Source organism: Sciurus vulgaris, assembly GCF_902686455.1.
Source record: "Sciurus vulgaris genome assembly, chromosome: 12".
Classification (NCBI taxonomy): domain Eukaryota; kingdom Metazoa; phylum Chordata; class Mammalia; order Rodentia; family Sciuridae; genus Sciurus; species Sciurus vulgaris.
Genome location: NC_136473.1, coordinates 69,192,544 through 69,206,650, shown reverse-complemented (window position 1 = coordinate 69,206,650; position 14,107 = coordinate 69,192,544). Strand labels below are relative to the sequence as shown.

Here is a 14,107-nt window from a genome sequence, read left to right as displayed (position 1 = left end):
TGCAGTGTGAGCCTTGGGAACACTGTGGCTTAGTTTCTTGATAATATGAAATCATAAGCTAACGCTGGTGCTAGACAGCCAGTGCGGTTAGCACCTATGGCACCTGCTGGTGCCCCTGCTGTTGTTCCCTCTGAGGCAAGAGATTTCCTTTGTTCCCTGAGGTAAGGTTTGCCTCACAGTGGGGCATAGAGGATGGGTTAAGGTAATGCTTCATGCATGCTGGCCCAGAGGCTGGCTGGACAACACCCCTTCCCAGAGCACTGGGTGAACAGTGTTCTCTCCTAGTTGCCTTACTGGATGAACACAGTTTGTATTTTAGAAGTTCTGGATTTGTGTAGCAAAATTGACTCCTTTCTCCCTCTTTTTACATGCCCTGTAGTTCCCCTTGTTATAGGGTTCCACCCTCCAAAGTAAATCATGTCTGATGGTAACACTAACATCAGCAAGACATGTTTAGAATAGAACCTAGAATGTGCCATAAGGTAAAGTCTAGCTGCTGTAAATGTCCAGAGGTTCTGAATTAACTGTCCAATCAATGAGATTTTCCTTCTTTTTACTGGGTAGTCAACAACACACCATGCAAAAGATCATGCATTCATGCAGCACACACAGGTACCTCAAAGTGCATGGTGTAACTTTTTAGGGTAACACTGCTGGACACATCAGATATGTCGGCCACAGAGTCAAACTGAAAAAAATGGTGCATCAGTCCTTGTTTAAAATTGTTTCAAATACACTGATTTTCCAAGTACATCATAGTCATTCTCATACTATTTTTGTGTATGTGTGTGTGTGTATATATATATATATATATACATATGTGCATATATATATATATATATATATATATATTCAGGTTTTGCAATTAAGACCACATGGTGAGTGGAAATTAATTGCATGTAGTGTCCAAGGTGAATGCCATTGACATTATTTGTTTAGTATTGCAGAGAAAAGGATCTTTAAGCCAGTAATTAAATTACAAGTAAAACCTGCCCATGAACCTAGCTGTACTATGTGCTGTGACCTTGAAAAATGTTAATAAAACACAAAAGTTCTCCAACTGGTACTTCTATCTATATCTTTGGTCAGAGTGAAGAAAAATCCTTTTGCCAGTTTTGTATCTGATGTGCAAAGGGTACCTCACCTGATCAGAGGGCAAGGGTACATGGGAGAGTGATAGCAGCACTGCACGCAGAGCATGTCAGATGAGAGGAGGGGTCTGTGTGGGGTGTGGGGGTTTCCCTTTCACCTACCCAGTGAAACAAAGATCACTCTGGGAAACTGAGTAGATGAATCCACCTTGTCCCTGTTCAAATCCCTCCACCCCCAATTCTGAGTAGGTGAGGAGGTTCTGGTTACCAGAGAGTATTCCTTCCACTAATGCACATTGTATTCTGGCTCCTCTCTCCAACTTTGTGACAGCAGTTTTGTTTAAAAATGTTTTTAAATATACAAGACACGCAGGTACATTTTGTCAACTGGATAGGATTAAATTATGACTAAAGAGGTTCCAGGAAATGCTGCCTGGTGCTCTGGGACATCCCAGATTTCACTTCTGCTTACCCTCCAGGGCTGCAGTGAGCAGCCTCACTGCAGAAGACGAGCCAGTTCTCTGGGCCTAGAGCCCCAGGTAGCCCGACATTCCTTCTACTCCTCCCCTGAGCCTGGCCATTTAGCCAGAGTTTACAGGTTGGGTGCCACTCTGCTTTTCCCTAATGCTAAAGGGGATACAGGAACAGACCGATTTTTTGTCTCTTGTCCCATGGCTGGGGCTCTCACCCTACTCTCTCTTGGGAGTAGGTAGTCTGGAGCTATGAGGTGGCCTTGGCCTGGTGACAGACTGAGCACCTCTAGCACTTCTTTCCTATCTCCCGTTTTTATTTCTGGTTCTCCCAAATTACACATCACATAGCAGCCTCTAGGTTCCATCCCAACTTCCAGCTATAAAGCAGGAATACTTTTTCCTGGTTGTATATTAAAATCACCTTGGGAGTAAATAGAAAAAAAAAAAATACCAATCCTTAAGCCCCACCCAAGACCAATGAAAAATCATCAAACTTTTTGGATCAATCCTCAGGTAATGCTGGTTTTGTTGTTTTTGTGTTTTCGGTGCTGGAGATGGAACCCCAAGCTTCACATGTCCTAAACATATGGCTCCACCAAGGAGCTTCACCCTCAGCCAATGGTATTTTTCTTAAAGCTTCCCAGGTGATTCTAATGCAGTCAAAGATGAGGAAGTTGTTCTAGGCTCCCCTGGTTTCCACATTGAGTGAAACATAACTGTCATCTTGTTCCTTGAAACTGCAGCTGTGGCACTATATCCCCGGGGGAATAAAAAAAAGCAAGTTGCCTAGTTACCAGGAAAGGGCCACACCCTCCCATACATACCATACTGGTGTCCCCCGGAGGATAGACACTCAATGGAGACATCCTCTTCTGAAGAGGTACCAAGGGGGGCCTCTCTCTAATATACGGTTCCCTGTGGATTTTTCTTTGTAGTATCAGGGACAGAAAGATGGCTAACAAAATCAAGCCCAGCATCGCCATTAACACGATGAACCACAGCTCGCTGTAGAATTCTGCGCTTTTGCTTCGTGATCCCTTCTTTTCTCCAGGAGTTGTTAGCACCAAGCCTGCAAAAACCCAGGGAAAGAAAAAGGAAACATTATTTCAGAAGGCAATTTTGTGTTCTCTGGCCCTGTTACTTGATAGTAAATTTGAAAGGAGCTGAAAGCAATATGCCTGCTGAAGCTTGTTCATTGTTTGTGCTTGTGTGCAGCCTGCTGTGAAGGCTCAGGTGTTGCTGGCTAGTAACTGGCACCTTAAGGTCCTCCAAAGACATAGCTGATACTCCTGGCATGACCCTTTAGGATGGAAATCACCACCTTAGCAGTCCCTGGAAAGATGGTTGTGGGGTAGCACTTTTGCATAAGGTGACCAAAGTCACCTTGAGGTTTGTCTCTTTCATGGCTCTGTGCCATTGGGAGTGAAGTTCTTTCTTGAGCAATGAGTTTTTCCCAGTGTTGCTGCTGCAGAGACACGTACATTGTCAATGCTCTGAACGTACAACTTCCCCTCACTGCATTCAGCAGCCCCATTCCTCAGAAGTTTCAGCCAAACTGGAATTTGAGACGTCTGTGTTTACTAACAGGTCATCTTTACAGTTCTTGATCCCTGGCTTCTCTGGTAAACAGCAAAAACTCTGCAAACCATCACGTGCACTGAAAAGTGCTTCCTACCAAAAGAATTCCTTTAAGCAGTGGAACTGCTTATCCTTGATTTCTGTTCATGTGTTCAAAGGTGATGTGATTCTCTGCACATGAGGCTAATAAAATCAGATCACCCTTAATGAGCATTTACCCTGTGCCAGGTCCTAGGCTAGGGACTTTCCAGGGCTGAAGGATGAGCAGTAGAGGGACTACCCAGTCTTATGCATGGGTTAGGGGGAACTGGAGGGTGGGGCATGTAGAAGGGCTCACAGGGATTGTTGCAGGACAGCACAAGGCAACTTGGCAAACTAACCAGGAAGGGGTTTTAAGAGATCAACCTCTGCCCGGGGGCCAGCTTGGAAGTCTATGCATCAGATGCAGCTGCCATCCAGGCGGGTAAGCAGCTGTGAGCCAGAGAGCTGCATGGGGCCCGAGGAAGAAGGACAAACAGACACACTTACAAATGCCTCCTCACCGGTAGGTTAGACTCCCCTGATTTCAGCCCCTCAAGGACTTTGTGGGCTTACCAGTACCTCACATTCAAATTCCCAGAGGAAGGCTGAAGGGTAGACTAAGGGATGAAGGGTAAGTGACTACAACTAAAGTTTGAATTTCTAAACTGATCTTTGCTAACCCTAATTCTACCTCTGATCAGCTCAATAGTTTAGAAAGTCACTCTCACTCCCTGGGCCTTGACTTCCTCATCTCTGACATGAGGAATTAGAGCCAAAGCTCTGATCAAGCCCCAGCAGGCGTGAATTGGCCTCATTAGGAACCAATATGTGTTGTCAGATTAAAAACAAACAAACCTTGGTTACTCATAAGAAGAGTTGAGTCTCTTCTATGTGTGGCACCAGCTGGAACTCCAGAAACTGATCTGATGGGCTCAATGGGCCCCTTGCTTGGGAGCATGCAGGGGAATGGAGGGCAGCATGCCTGAGGGAAACCTCAAAAGGGAGTCAGTGCTCAGAACAGTCAGAAGGAAATGAGGTCTTTGCCTCTTTCCTGCTTGGAGGCTGCCTTCAGGCAATGCACAGGAACGTTTCAGAAGTTATATTACAAAAATTAAACCTGACCATGAGTATCAGCTGGGCACCACATCTTGGAATCGGCACAGTCCCGAGTTCCTTCCCTCAGCTCTGCCCAGAGCCCAGCCTCCAGACAAGAGAGCCACCGTTCACCACACTGCTCAGCAATGCAAACCCCAGTTTGTATTCAGGAGCTGACTAGCTATTCCTCCTCTTTTATAAAGAGCTCAAAGTCAGGATGGTATCTCTATCACTTCCCTTTTTTCTTTTCAAAGTACCACTCACTTTAAGGGACTGCACCTGGGCATCGAGTGGGAGGTTCATGGTCAGGGGATGGAACTCCAGTGCCTGGGCCTCAACTGCAAAAAATCCCCAGCACACAACCAGTGTCAGAGAAAATCCCTTCCCAGAAGTTGCTGTGGGACAGGGTATTAGCCAACATGTGGTCCTGGGTCCTTGCGTCAGGACTTCATAAAGAGCAGACACCTTAACCTGCGATTCTGGAACTCTGCTAGGGGCTGGGAAACCACAAGAAACCAGGCCACTGAGGTGATGCTGATGCTCACTTACGTGGAGAACCATTGCTAGAGAAAAAGTCCCGAGCCACGAGTCAATGGAAAAACCATGTCAGACTTGTCATCCTAGCAAGGAGCTTGCAGACCATTTCTGGATAAATTCCTGTGTCCCTCAGACCCCTGTCATCCACGTGGTAAAAGACGAGAGTTGCTAAAAGAACACCAAATGAGGTCTTTTGTCTCTCACAGTCATTATTAAATTAAATGAGATAAACAGTGTAAGACGACTGTTAGCTGTTGTATGGAATTTTATGTGGCACTCAGATATGTAAAGTCTGGAAATGTAGAATAATACTTCATAGATTGAAACTATTTTTGATAAGAATAAGTATGTTCATCTGTGTTTCAGAATTTTGGGACATGTTTATATTTCTAAAAAGTGTATGTGCATAGAAATTTGATATTACATTAATTACTGGAATTTAAAATAAGGTATCAGTCCCAACTCTGCTGTAATGGAAACAATTTGCCATTTCTCTAACTTGTAGAGTACTACATAGGTTAGATTCAAGGGTTATAGGTAGAACTAAATTTAAAAGATGCTCTTTAAAAATTACAACTTCCTCTTCAGCTAAATTACTTAGTATATTAATAATAAGTCAGAATATTTTTATAAAAGATATAGACAGAAATTTCCCAAATTTGCCATTTTAGATTCTGAAGCCAGAACATTATCATTAGGATCAACACAGACTGGCAGAATAATTTCTCCTTTTCTCTTATCTCTCTTCCCTTGGGCTTCCTCTATGCATTACTTTTTTTTTTTTTTTTTGGTATACAAAGTCATAAAACTTTTTAGACAGAATTTGTGGTCAGGGGACAAGTTTAGTCAGATCTCTCTGGTCTTTTCCACATTTACAGTTCAGTGACTTGACATTTTAAAAGTATATATTCACTCCTTACCTAATGTAAGTTCCATGAGGACTTAAAAAATGATAACACTCAATTCCTGTCATAGAATCTATGCAATAAATCTATGTATAAATACATGCAAGTATGTACATGCTTGAGGAAAATAAGTAGGTACTACACTAAATACAACTTGAATTAAATGTTTACCAAATCCAGTAGAGGGATCATATTGGACCAATGGTGTCTTAACGCTTCCTACATCTGTAGTACAGGTGACCTGGAAAAAGAAGGCTAGACCAAAGGAAGAATTAGTAAATGACTCAGTCATTCAACACCCAGAAACAAGGGGCTTTCTTTTAAAGCAACAGGGTATCAGATCATGAAAAATCTGAAAACAGGATTTCAGTTGTGAGATTTTACCTAATGCTATAGTATAAATGTTAAATGTTCCCCACAGACCCCAGAGTGCACAACTGGGATGTGGTGGAACTTTCAAGAGGTGGGGCCTAATGAGAAGCTTTTCGGTCACTGAGGCTGTGCCCTTAAGGTGGTTGTGGAACCCCAGCTCCCTCCTCACTCTTCTTTTCTTCCTGGCCAAGGTGAGTAGTTTTGCTCTACCACATACTCCCACCACGATGTGCTACCCATCCACAGGCCCAAAGCCATGGGGCCAATGGACAAAGACTGGAACCTCCCAGACTGTGAGCCAGAATAAACCTTTTCTCTTTATAAGCTGATTTATTAGAGAGACAGAAAGCTGACTAACATCTACTATGCAAACTTATTTCTAATTAAAATGTCATCCAGAAAAAGAGCTATGATTAGTGTAATAATAGCATATCCATATGTAATAGAACTAAAGAAGATTAGAGTTTATACAGCAAAGGAAAAGAATTATCAGCAAAGTAAGGAATAATAGACAAATATATCTTATTCTCCATTATCCTTAAATTTGCTCCTTTAAAACCCTCAGCTGTGCCTTACACTAAATGACCTGGAGTTTCTTCCTCAACAGGAAAGCACACAAGGGATCATGAAAATCACATGATCTAAATTCCTCTTGCAGTAGCTAGGAACCTGAGACTCTTTCAAGGTCACACAGATGGCTAGAAGCCTGGTCAGGTAGAAACCAGATCTCCTGACTGTCAGGACATCTTCCCATCACAAGGAGCTGCCCAAGATCTGTAACCATGAATATGTGCAGCTGAATCACTGTAAAAATGTTATTAAATTTCAAATACTATGAATGCCATGCTGGCACTCATTGTTTACCTCCACCTTTCAGCCAAAATAAATATAGCATTTTCAAGTAAAAACAAAAACTTCACCAATTTATTGTATAAATCCAGATTGCTTAAAATGATTCCAATCTATTGATCCTGTGACTATGCTGATTACTGGAAAATCCTATGCCTTGTAAAGCTTTTCATCATTTCAACTTAATAATAAGACTAAGAAAACACAAAGAAAAGACATGCAATTAAAGAAGGAGAAGGGATTCAGTCACAGGAAAGAGTTGTTCCTTCTGGGACTGATACCAAGGGAGTTTAAGGAAACCCCTTACTCAGGGTTCTTTAAGAAGTGGAGGTGGTCAGTGAGCTGTCTGGAGGCTCTAGCAAGAAAATCCCTGTAGCCCCAAAAGTACATCATTTTTGGAAGCTCACTGACTACTTATAGGTGCTATTACTCTTGTGAACTCTACCTGCCCTCTGTTCCTGTTGCTTCCTGGGGACACTCAAGTCACATGGAAGTAGTGTTCTCCCCTGGGAAATGCTAACTGCAGTGCATCAGGCAGCAAAAACAGGAAGGAAAACTTTATTTACTCTGAGCTATAACTTTTCCATGGGAAGTGGCTACTTAAACCAAGACATTTTAATGACGAGCATCTGTTGGTCACCTTTCAAAGTGAACGTCTCATAAAGTTGGGAACAGAGCTCCGTGTAAGGAGCAGGGCTCAGAGACTAACTTTTGTCTGCCGTACGTGGTATGTACAGGGTGGTGTCCAGGCCACTGTACACACGCTGTCCTCCGTCAGTCAACACGTACTCCTTCAGCCGGCCGTTGAGAAGGAAAGAGCCGCTCCAGTCAATACACACCGTTGACACATTGCTGTCCACCGAAAATGGGGCCCGGTACTGAGGCACTGTCGAGAGAAAGGTATAGATGTTCTAGAAACAGGAACCTGTTGGGGGGTGCGTGGGGCATGGGCATGCTTTTTATTTTTTCTTTAATTTTTAATATGAGCAAAAAAAAAAAATCTCCAGCATTTCTGAAACCAACTAAAACAAATGGTGTTGGGGTGAAAAGAAAAACCAATGAGAACCTATGTGAAATGCTTTCTCAGCAACTTTGTACCTGCTTTCAAAAAAAAAAAAAATCAATGGAGAGTGGTGTTTTATAAATATGACTATTAACATACAATGGCTCTGCTCACCGACATAACCCTGGAGCTCATATTTTGTTGCATTTTCCCTCTTTTAACAGGTAAAGTGTCCTTAACACTATTAACTACAGTAGATAGCTATTTTTCATATCAAATCAATATTTATTGCTACAATGCCCCAAGGACTAGATGAAGTTAATATATTTTTTTTTCTCCAGACCAAACTGCTTAGATGGTGAATTATGTCCTTTTGGCACCCATTTATTTTTAAAGCTTTTTCTTGAACTGTTAGTTTGTTTTCTCAGATAGTTAAAAAGCTTTGCAAACAGCAATTCAAGTATAATAATTCATCGCCCTGACTAATCAATCAATAGCATAGTACATTAGTAGATAATCAAGCTCAGGTCTCCTAAGTACTATATCAGATATAGAAGAAACTTTAAGTGCATTGTACAGGCATCTTCTCTTCGGATTTTTCAGCCCCTTACTAAAATAAAACAAAACAGAAATCCTTAACTGGGGCCCATCTTCAAAATTTCTACAAAATAATTTTTGCAGGAACAAGTGAAGAAGTACCATAGCCTCTTGTCAAGTCAGAAGAGATTTGTTTCAAGAGCTCTCATTTTCTCCAAAATAATCAATACATTTGTGGGAGCATTAAGATCCATCTATGTGCTAAATTGCCTTTACAAAAAGAAGTGAGCAGTGAGAATAAATTGGATATCAGTTCTTTCTTAAAAAAAAAAAAAAAAAAAAACCCATCTGTTGCTTATTAGGGAATAAAACAAAATAAGGAATAATTGTGTTTTTTAATCATAAGATTAAACCTTAAAGACACATGTGATTCTTATCTTTTAAAATAAGATACTTTCATAAATCCATAAGAAAAATTATCTGCAAATACCAAAAGTGATCAAACCTTCTGTAAATCTCTATGTTTTTCTAACACTAATCCTGCCTAATATCACAATTGAACACACTATTGTAATTTGTCTATGGCTTCCCTGCCCCTTTAATGGAATAGGGTTTCCTCTTCTCCCTATATCAGTACAAAAAAGAAAAAAAAAAGTAAGAAAGTGGGAACCCATCATTTAGAATTTGGAGACTTCCTGAGGGAAAAGAGTAGGCAATAAAAATCATGAGAAATCATGAGTTTATGTATCTCCCCTGCACCCAGAGGAGACAGAGAAAATATTAAGAGCTACTATGCCCCTACCACTTGACATATTTTCCCATTAAATCCTCAGCCATCCTGTGAAGGCTGGTTCCTAAATTTCAGGTTCAGAGAGGTCAAACATCTTGCCTAATGTCAAGGCAAGGTAAGAGACCAAGAATCTGAACCCAGACCTACTTAACTCCAAAGTCCATGCTGCTTTTTTTGTAATCAGTACGCACTTATTTAAAGAAACACAAAATACTAATTCACTTTGGGTGTTTTCTGGTGATGTGTTGAAGCTAGCTCATCCTGATTAAATACTCAGGTATTTTGCAAGCTGGTCATTAAACCCAGTCATTATTCACAGTTAAATTATATAAATATAATTGTGTTGAAACAAAGGTACTATTCAGAATTCCTCACTTTTTCACTATTTCATTACATTTTACAACCATCTATCCACCCAAGGTTATTTACACCTGTAGGATCTAGATGGTAGAAATATTATAGAATGATCTACCACTACCCATCTCTTCCTCATTGTGTTCAGTGCTGCCACGTTGGTGACTTAAATCAGCAATGGTGAGGGTATTTACACCATGGAAATCGGCGAGTGTTTCAAAAACCAGAATATTTTTCTCTCAGCAAGACCAGTTGCTAAGTAGTTACACCTTACCTCTGCTCTTCCACTGAAAGTGTAATTCAGGCAGGGGGGCTTAATATGCTGCTAGACTTCTATAACCCTTTGTTGAGTGTATATGTAATCACGTCTATGTTGAACCACACGTACTATTTTTTAGTTATCTTCTGGTTTATATTCACTGATCCACCTTTTCTTTCTACCAGTGTGCATAATGAGTTAAAAATAGCATAAATGGTACTCAAAATCTCAGTCATGTCTTGTAGTTTTTCTGTAGATTCAGTAATAAAGAAATGTAAAAAAAAAAAAAAATTAAAAAAAAAAAAAAAAAAAAAAGAAATGTTTTTCCTTGGGTTCTGGTCTACCTTTAAGTCATTTCTCCAAAGTGAAAGAAAAATAGGAAGGAAATCTTTAATCTGTTCAGTTTGTTCTTCTAATATAAGAACAAAATATATAAAAAAATCAAGCTTCATGACAAAAAAAGAGAATGGTTATAACCTACAACCTTCACCTAGCTATTCTCTGACCTTGGAGCCGATACCCTCAAAAAGTGAAATAATTAGCAAAATTGGTTCATGTACATATTGTGAAAGAGATTATAAAATTAGAGTAGACATTATTAAGAACTATCATGAGGGCATGTTAGCCCACACCTGTAATCCCAGCTACTCAGGACACTGAGGCAGGAGGATCACAAATTTGAGTCCAGCCTCAGCAACTTAGTGAGACTGACTCAAAATTTAAGAAAGAGTTTGGGATATAGCTCAGTGGGAGACACTAGTAGGTTTAACCTCCAGTATAACACAACAAAAAAAGAATCATTACATTTTCTTTTGATAATATGGGTGACAAAAAAAAAATCTGATTGTTACCAACAAAAAGCACAGGAAGTATTAAGTGCACTCAGTCACTCATTAAACACTATTGTAGGGAGTCTAAGACACTGTGCCAAGGGGAGAAACTGAGGACTAGAAGAAGAGATTAAAAGTGAAAGACAAAAACTGTTTGTGGCCTGTTGAATCTAAACTGGTTATGAGAAGTCCAGAGGGAGATGTCTATGATGTAGTCTGAATTTCAAAACAGAGGACTTGGATAGGAGGTGACCACATGAGGGTCAGCCTCCCTTTGAAACTGAAGACTTGCAGTAGATGAACCCAGTTGAAGAGGGAAGAGGAGAGGAGAGAAGAGGAGGGAAAAGAAGAAAAGGATAGAGGAGGGAGTACAGGGGAGGGTAAATTTAGAACTGAGATTTGAAGAACTTGGTTAATGGAAGATCAACCAAAAGAGCTGACTAAAAGAAATATTCAAAGAATCAGGATGGAAACCAGGAGAGGCTTGTCATGAAAACTCAAGGAAACCACTTTTTTTAAAAAAAGGACTGAAGGTTCAATTGCATTGAATGCTGTTGAGAAGTCAATGAAGGTGACCCCTGGAGAACAATGTTGGCTGGATTCATCAATGTGGGGGTCAAGGGCAAACGGAGAGATTTTCGTCCAGTGAGGAGGAAGTTAACCAAGAAGGGGAAGAGAGAAGATGGACAATGCATGTGTGGATCCTTCCTTAGAAAAGTGCAGCCATGAACAGGAGAGCAGGCAGCAGCTGAGGGCGAGGTGGAGCTGGCTGGATGGCTTTAGCATTAAAGTCACAGAGGCAGCTTTGAATTTGAGTAGGATACACTGAAGACTAGGGACAGAGAGGAATGGTCCCTAAACCAAGGGACAGCACTCACTCAGGGGAGGCAGGTGCATTTCAGGAGGAAGAAGAACTCTCCCTTCCTTATTACTGGCAGGAATGGTACAGATAGGTTCGTCTCTCTGGGATGGAAAGGGAAGCAAATTACTGACTCATGATTTCTCGGTTCCTTGCAACTCACAAGGCAAGGAGTTTGCAGAGGAGAAAGAGAGAGGAGGGTGAGCCTGGTGGTGGGTGTATGGGAGGAAAGAGTGGGAAGCAAGGAGGTTTGAGAAGGGTGGAGAAGCTTGGAAATCTTTAGAGAGTGGAAGTTAATTCATGAGGGAATCATGAGGGTGCATGTGAACCCAGTGATGACAAGTTCAGAGCAAGACTTCTACTTACTAGATGTGGAATCGGGTCAAGTTATTTAAGATCTGGTTCAAGTTCAGGGCCACCTCACTCTGTAAGTCCAGCAACCTCAGTTCAGATCATAGTCTATGTGAAAGGTCCCCTAGAATTGTAGTATTTAGTCAGCATCCTGCCTCAGTTTTCTTATTTGTGAATTGTAATAATAATAGTATGTACCTCCTAGGTTTGTTGTGCGGATTATTTGTAAAATAGTTAAGCAATACCAGGAATAAACAAGTCCTTTCTAAGCATGATCTATAACCAACACTAACACCCTGCCGGATGGAGGTTCTTGTATGAGGCATTGGATTTCAATGAATGCACACTTCATAGCATGAATGGTATGTTTAATGCCAAACACTGTATTTTAGGTGAGATTAGAATCTAATATAATCTTTTTGAAAAGTAAATTTGCAATAGGTATCCAAAACCTTAAAATATTTAGTGCAGGAAATTTTATTGATTGAAATCTGAGAAAACAAGGAGACAATCAAAGATTTTCCTTGTCACATTAACTAAAGGGAAATACTGAAAACAACTGAAATGCCCAGTCAATTCATGTATGGAATACTATACAATCATCAAACTTGGTGGCTAAAGAATTTTTTTAAATATGGAAAATGCAGTACAAAAAGAAGGCTATTAAATTTTTAATTATGGTATTAGCTCAAGCATGTAATAAAATTATATATAGAAAAGAGATTGAAAGAATTGATCATGCAAAACTATTAATAGCACTTGCCTCTGCCTGGTGGGATTATGGGCAGAATTGACTGTGCTCATGTGAGCTACATGGGTGCACAGACCTCTCTCAGACTAAGTCTCAGAGCTTAGTCTGATGCTCTGCTGTCACTTTCCTGGAATTCTTAATGATTTTTGAACTAGCAACCCCATATTTTCATTTTCCACTGGGCCCCACAAATTATGTAGCTGGTTCTGATAAATACTTCTTTTATTCTTAATACTTTTTGTATTTGCCATTTTTAAGTAATAGGTGTATATGCCTTATAAAATCTGAAGTTATCTTATAAAAAATTAATTAGTTGATTAAAAATTAATTAGTTTACTGCCCATTTCTGCACTCAATTGCCCTTTTGCTTTTCCTAGTAGTGCCATATCTCAATGCTTTCTGGAAATGCTAGGGATGATGTCATATGATTTGAAAAGCAAAGGAGTGGCAAACCTCTTTTAAAAAAGGGCTACAAGCCTTTGTCCATTTTTTCTTTCTTCTCTTTCATGGCCTAATTTTCTCTGCATTGGTTTCACTATAGGAAAAATTCTTCCTAAATGTGTCCTTTCCCTCCCTACTGCTAAACCATGAGGGCATTTTTCTTCCATAGTCACCTTCACTGATGTCTCAGTAACATTCCACATAATAAACACTCGATCCTGTTAGAAAAGTGGTTCGCCTGAGTTCCATGGCAAGCCTCCCCTGGCTCCCGCCCTCCCTCTTTGGTCCACGGTAGCCGATGAGGTCACTCACACTCCTTCTGGGTGGTGAAGCTGATCCACTCGGATGTCGTGCTGCCCGCCTCATTGTGTGCCCCCACTCTCAGCTTGTAGGTGGTGTAAGGCTGGAGCCCCTCCAGGCTGGCTCTCTGCTCTGGCCCGCTGTACTTTATCTCTGTTTGGCCTGGAGTGCAGGGTAGGGCTGACTCAGGAGGGCAAGCCACGTGGAGGTGGAGCTCATAGCTGCAATGACAGAAGATGCGTCAGGAGCAGACAGACACTGGAATTTGCTTAGCTCTCTTTAAAACTGGCTATATATTGTGAAAAGACATTTTTGTTTTCATGGAACTATAAGCTCTTTAAAATTTCTATTTGCAGCAAACTGCTCTCAGAAATACTTTATTAATACTGTTGGAAATGAGCAGCAAAGCTAACCAGAGAAATAATAGAAGTTAGCATCTAGATACAAGTTGCTGTCTGCCCAGCAACGTCATTGGTTAAATAACTCTTTTAAGGGTAGAATGATAAATTGTTCTTCTTTGTTAGAAGGAAGAAAATCTTTTTTTTTTTTTTTTTTTTCGTTCCAGATAACTTTGAGTGAAGTAACTTCATTATAGCATTTTAAATTAGATCAGGGCAATTCCTATCTAACCATACAATTTCCTTATGCTCCAGCTAAGGTTTGTGTAATGTTTGATTTCAGAGAACCGTGAGGAGGAACATATTCTTTTTT

At 40.6% G+C, this 14,107-nt stretch overlaps 1 protein-coding gene across 1 annotated transcript in view; it reads right to left on the bottom strand.

Moving 5' to 3' along the window:
• Positions 1-14,107, bottom strand: part of USH2A (usherin) — a 777,454-nt gene that overhangs the window by 9,527 nt on the left and 753,820 nt on the right. The window contains 5 exon segments of the mRNA XM_079107116.1: positions 617-688; positions 2,389-2,633; positions 5,872-5,955; positions 7,631-7,807; positions 13,409-13,617. Coding sequence (XP_078963242.1) covers positions 617-688; positions 2,389-2,633; positions 5,872-5,955; positions 7,631-7,807; positions 13,409-13,617 — 787 coding nt within the window.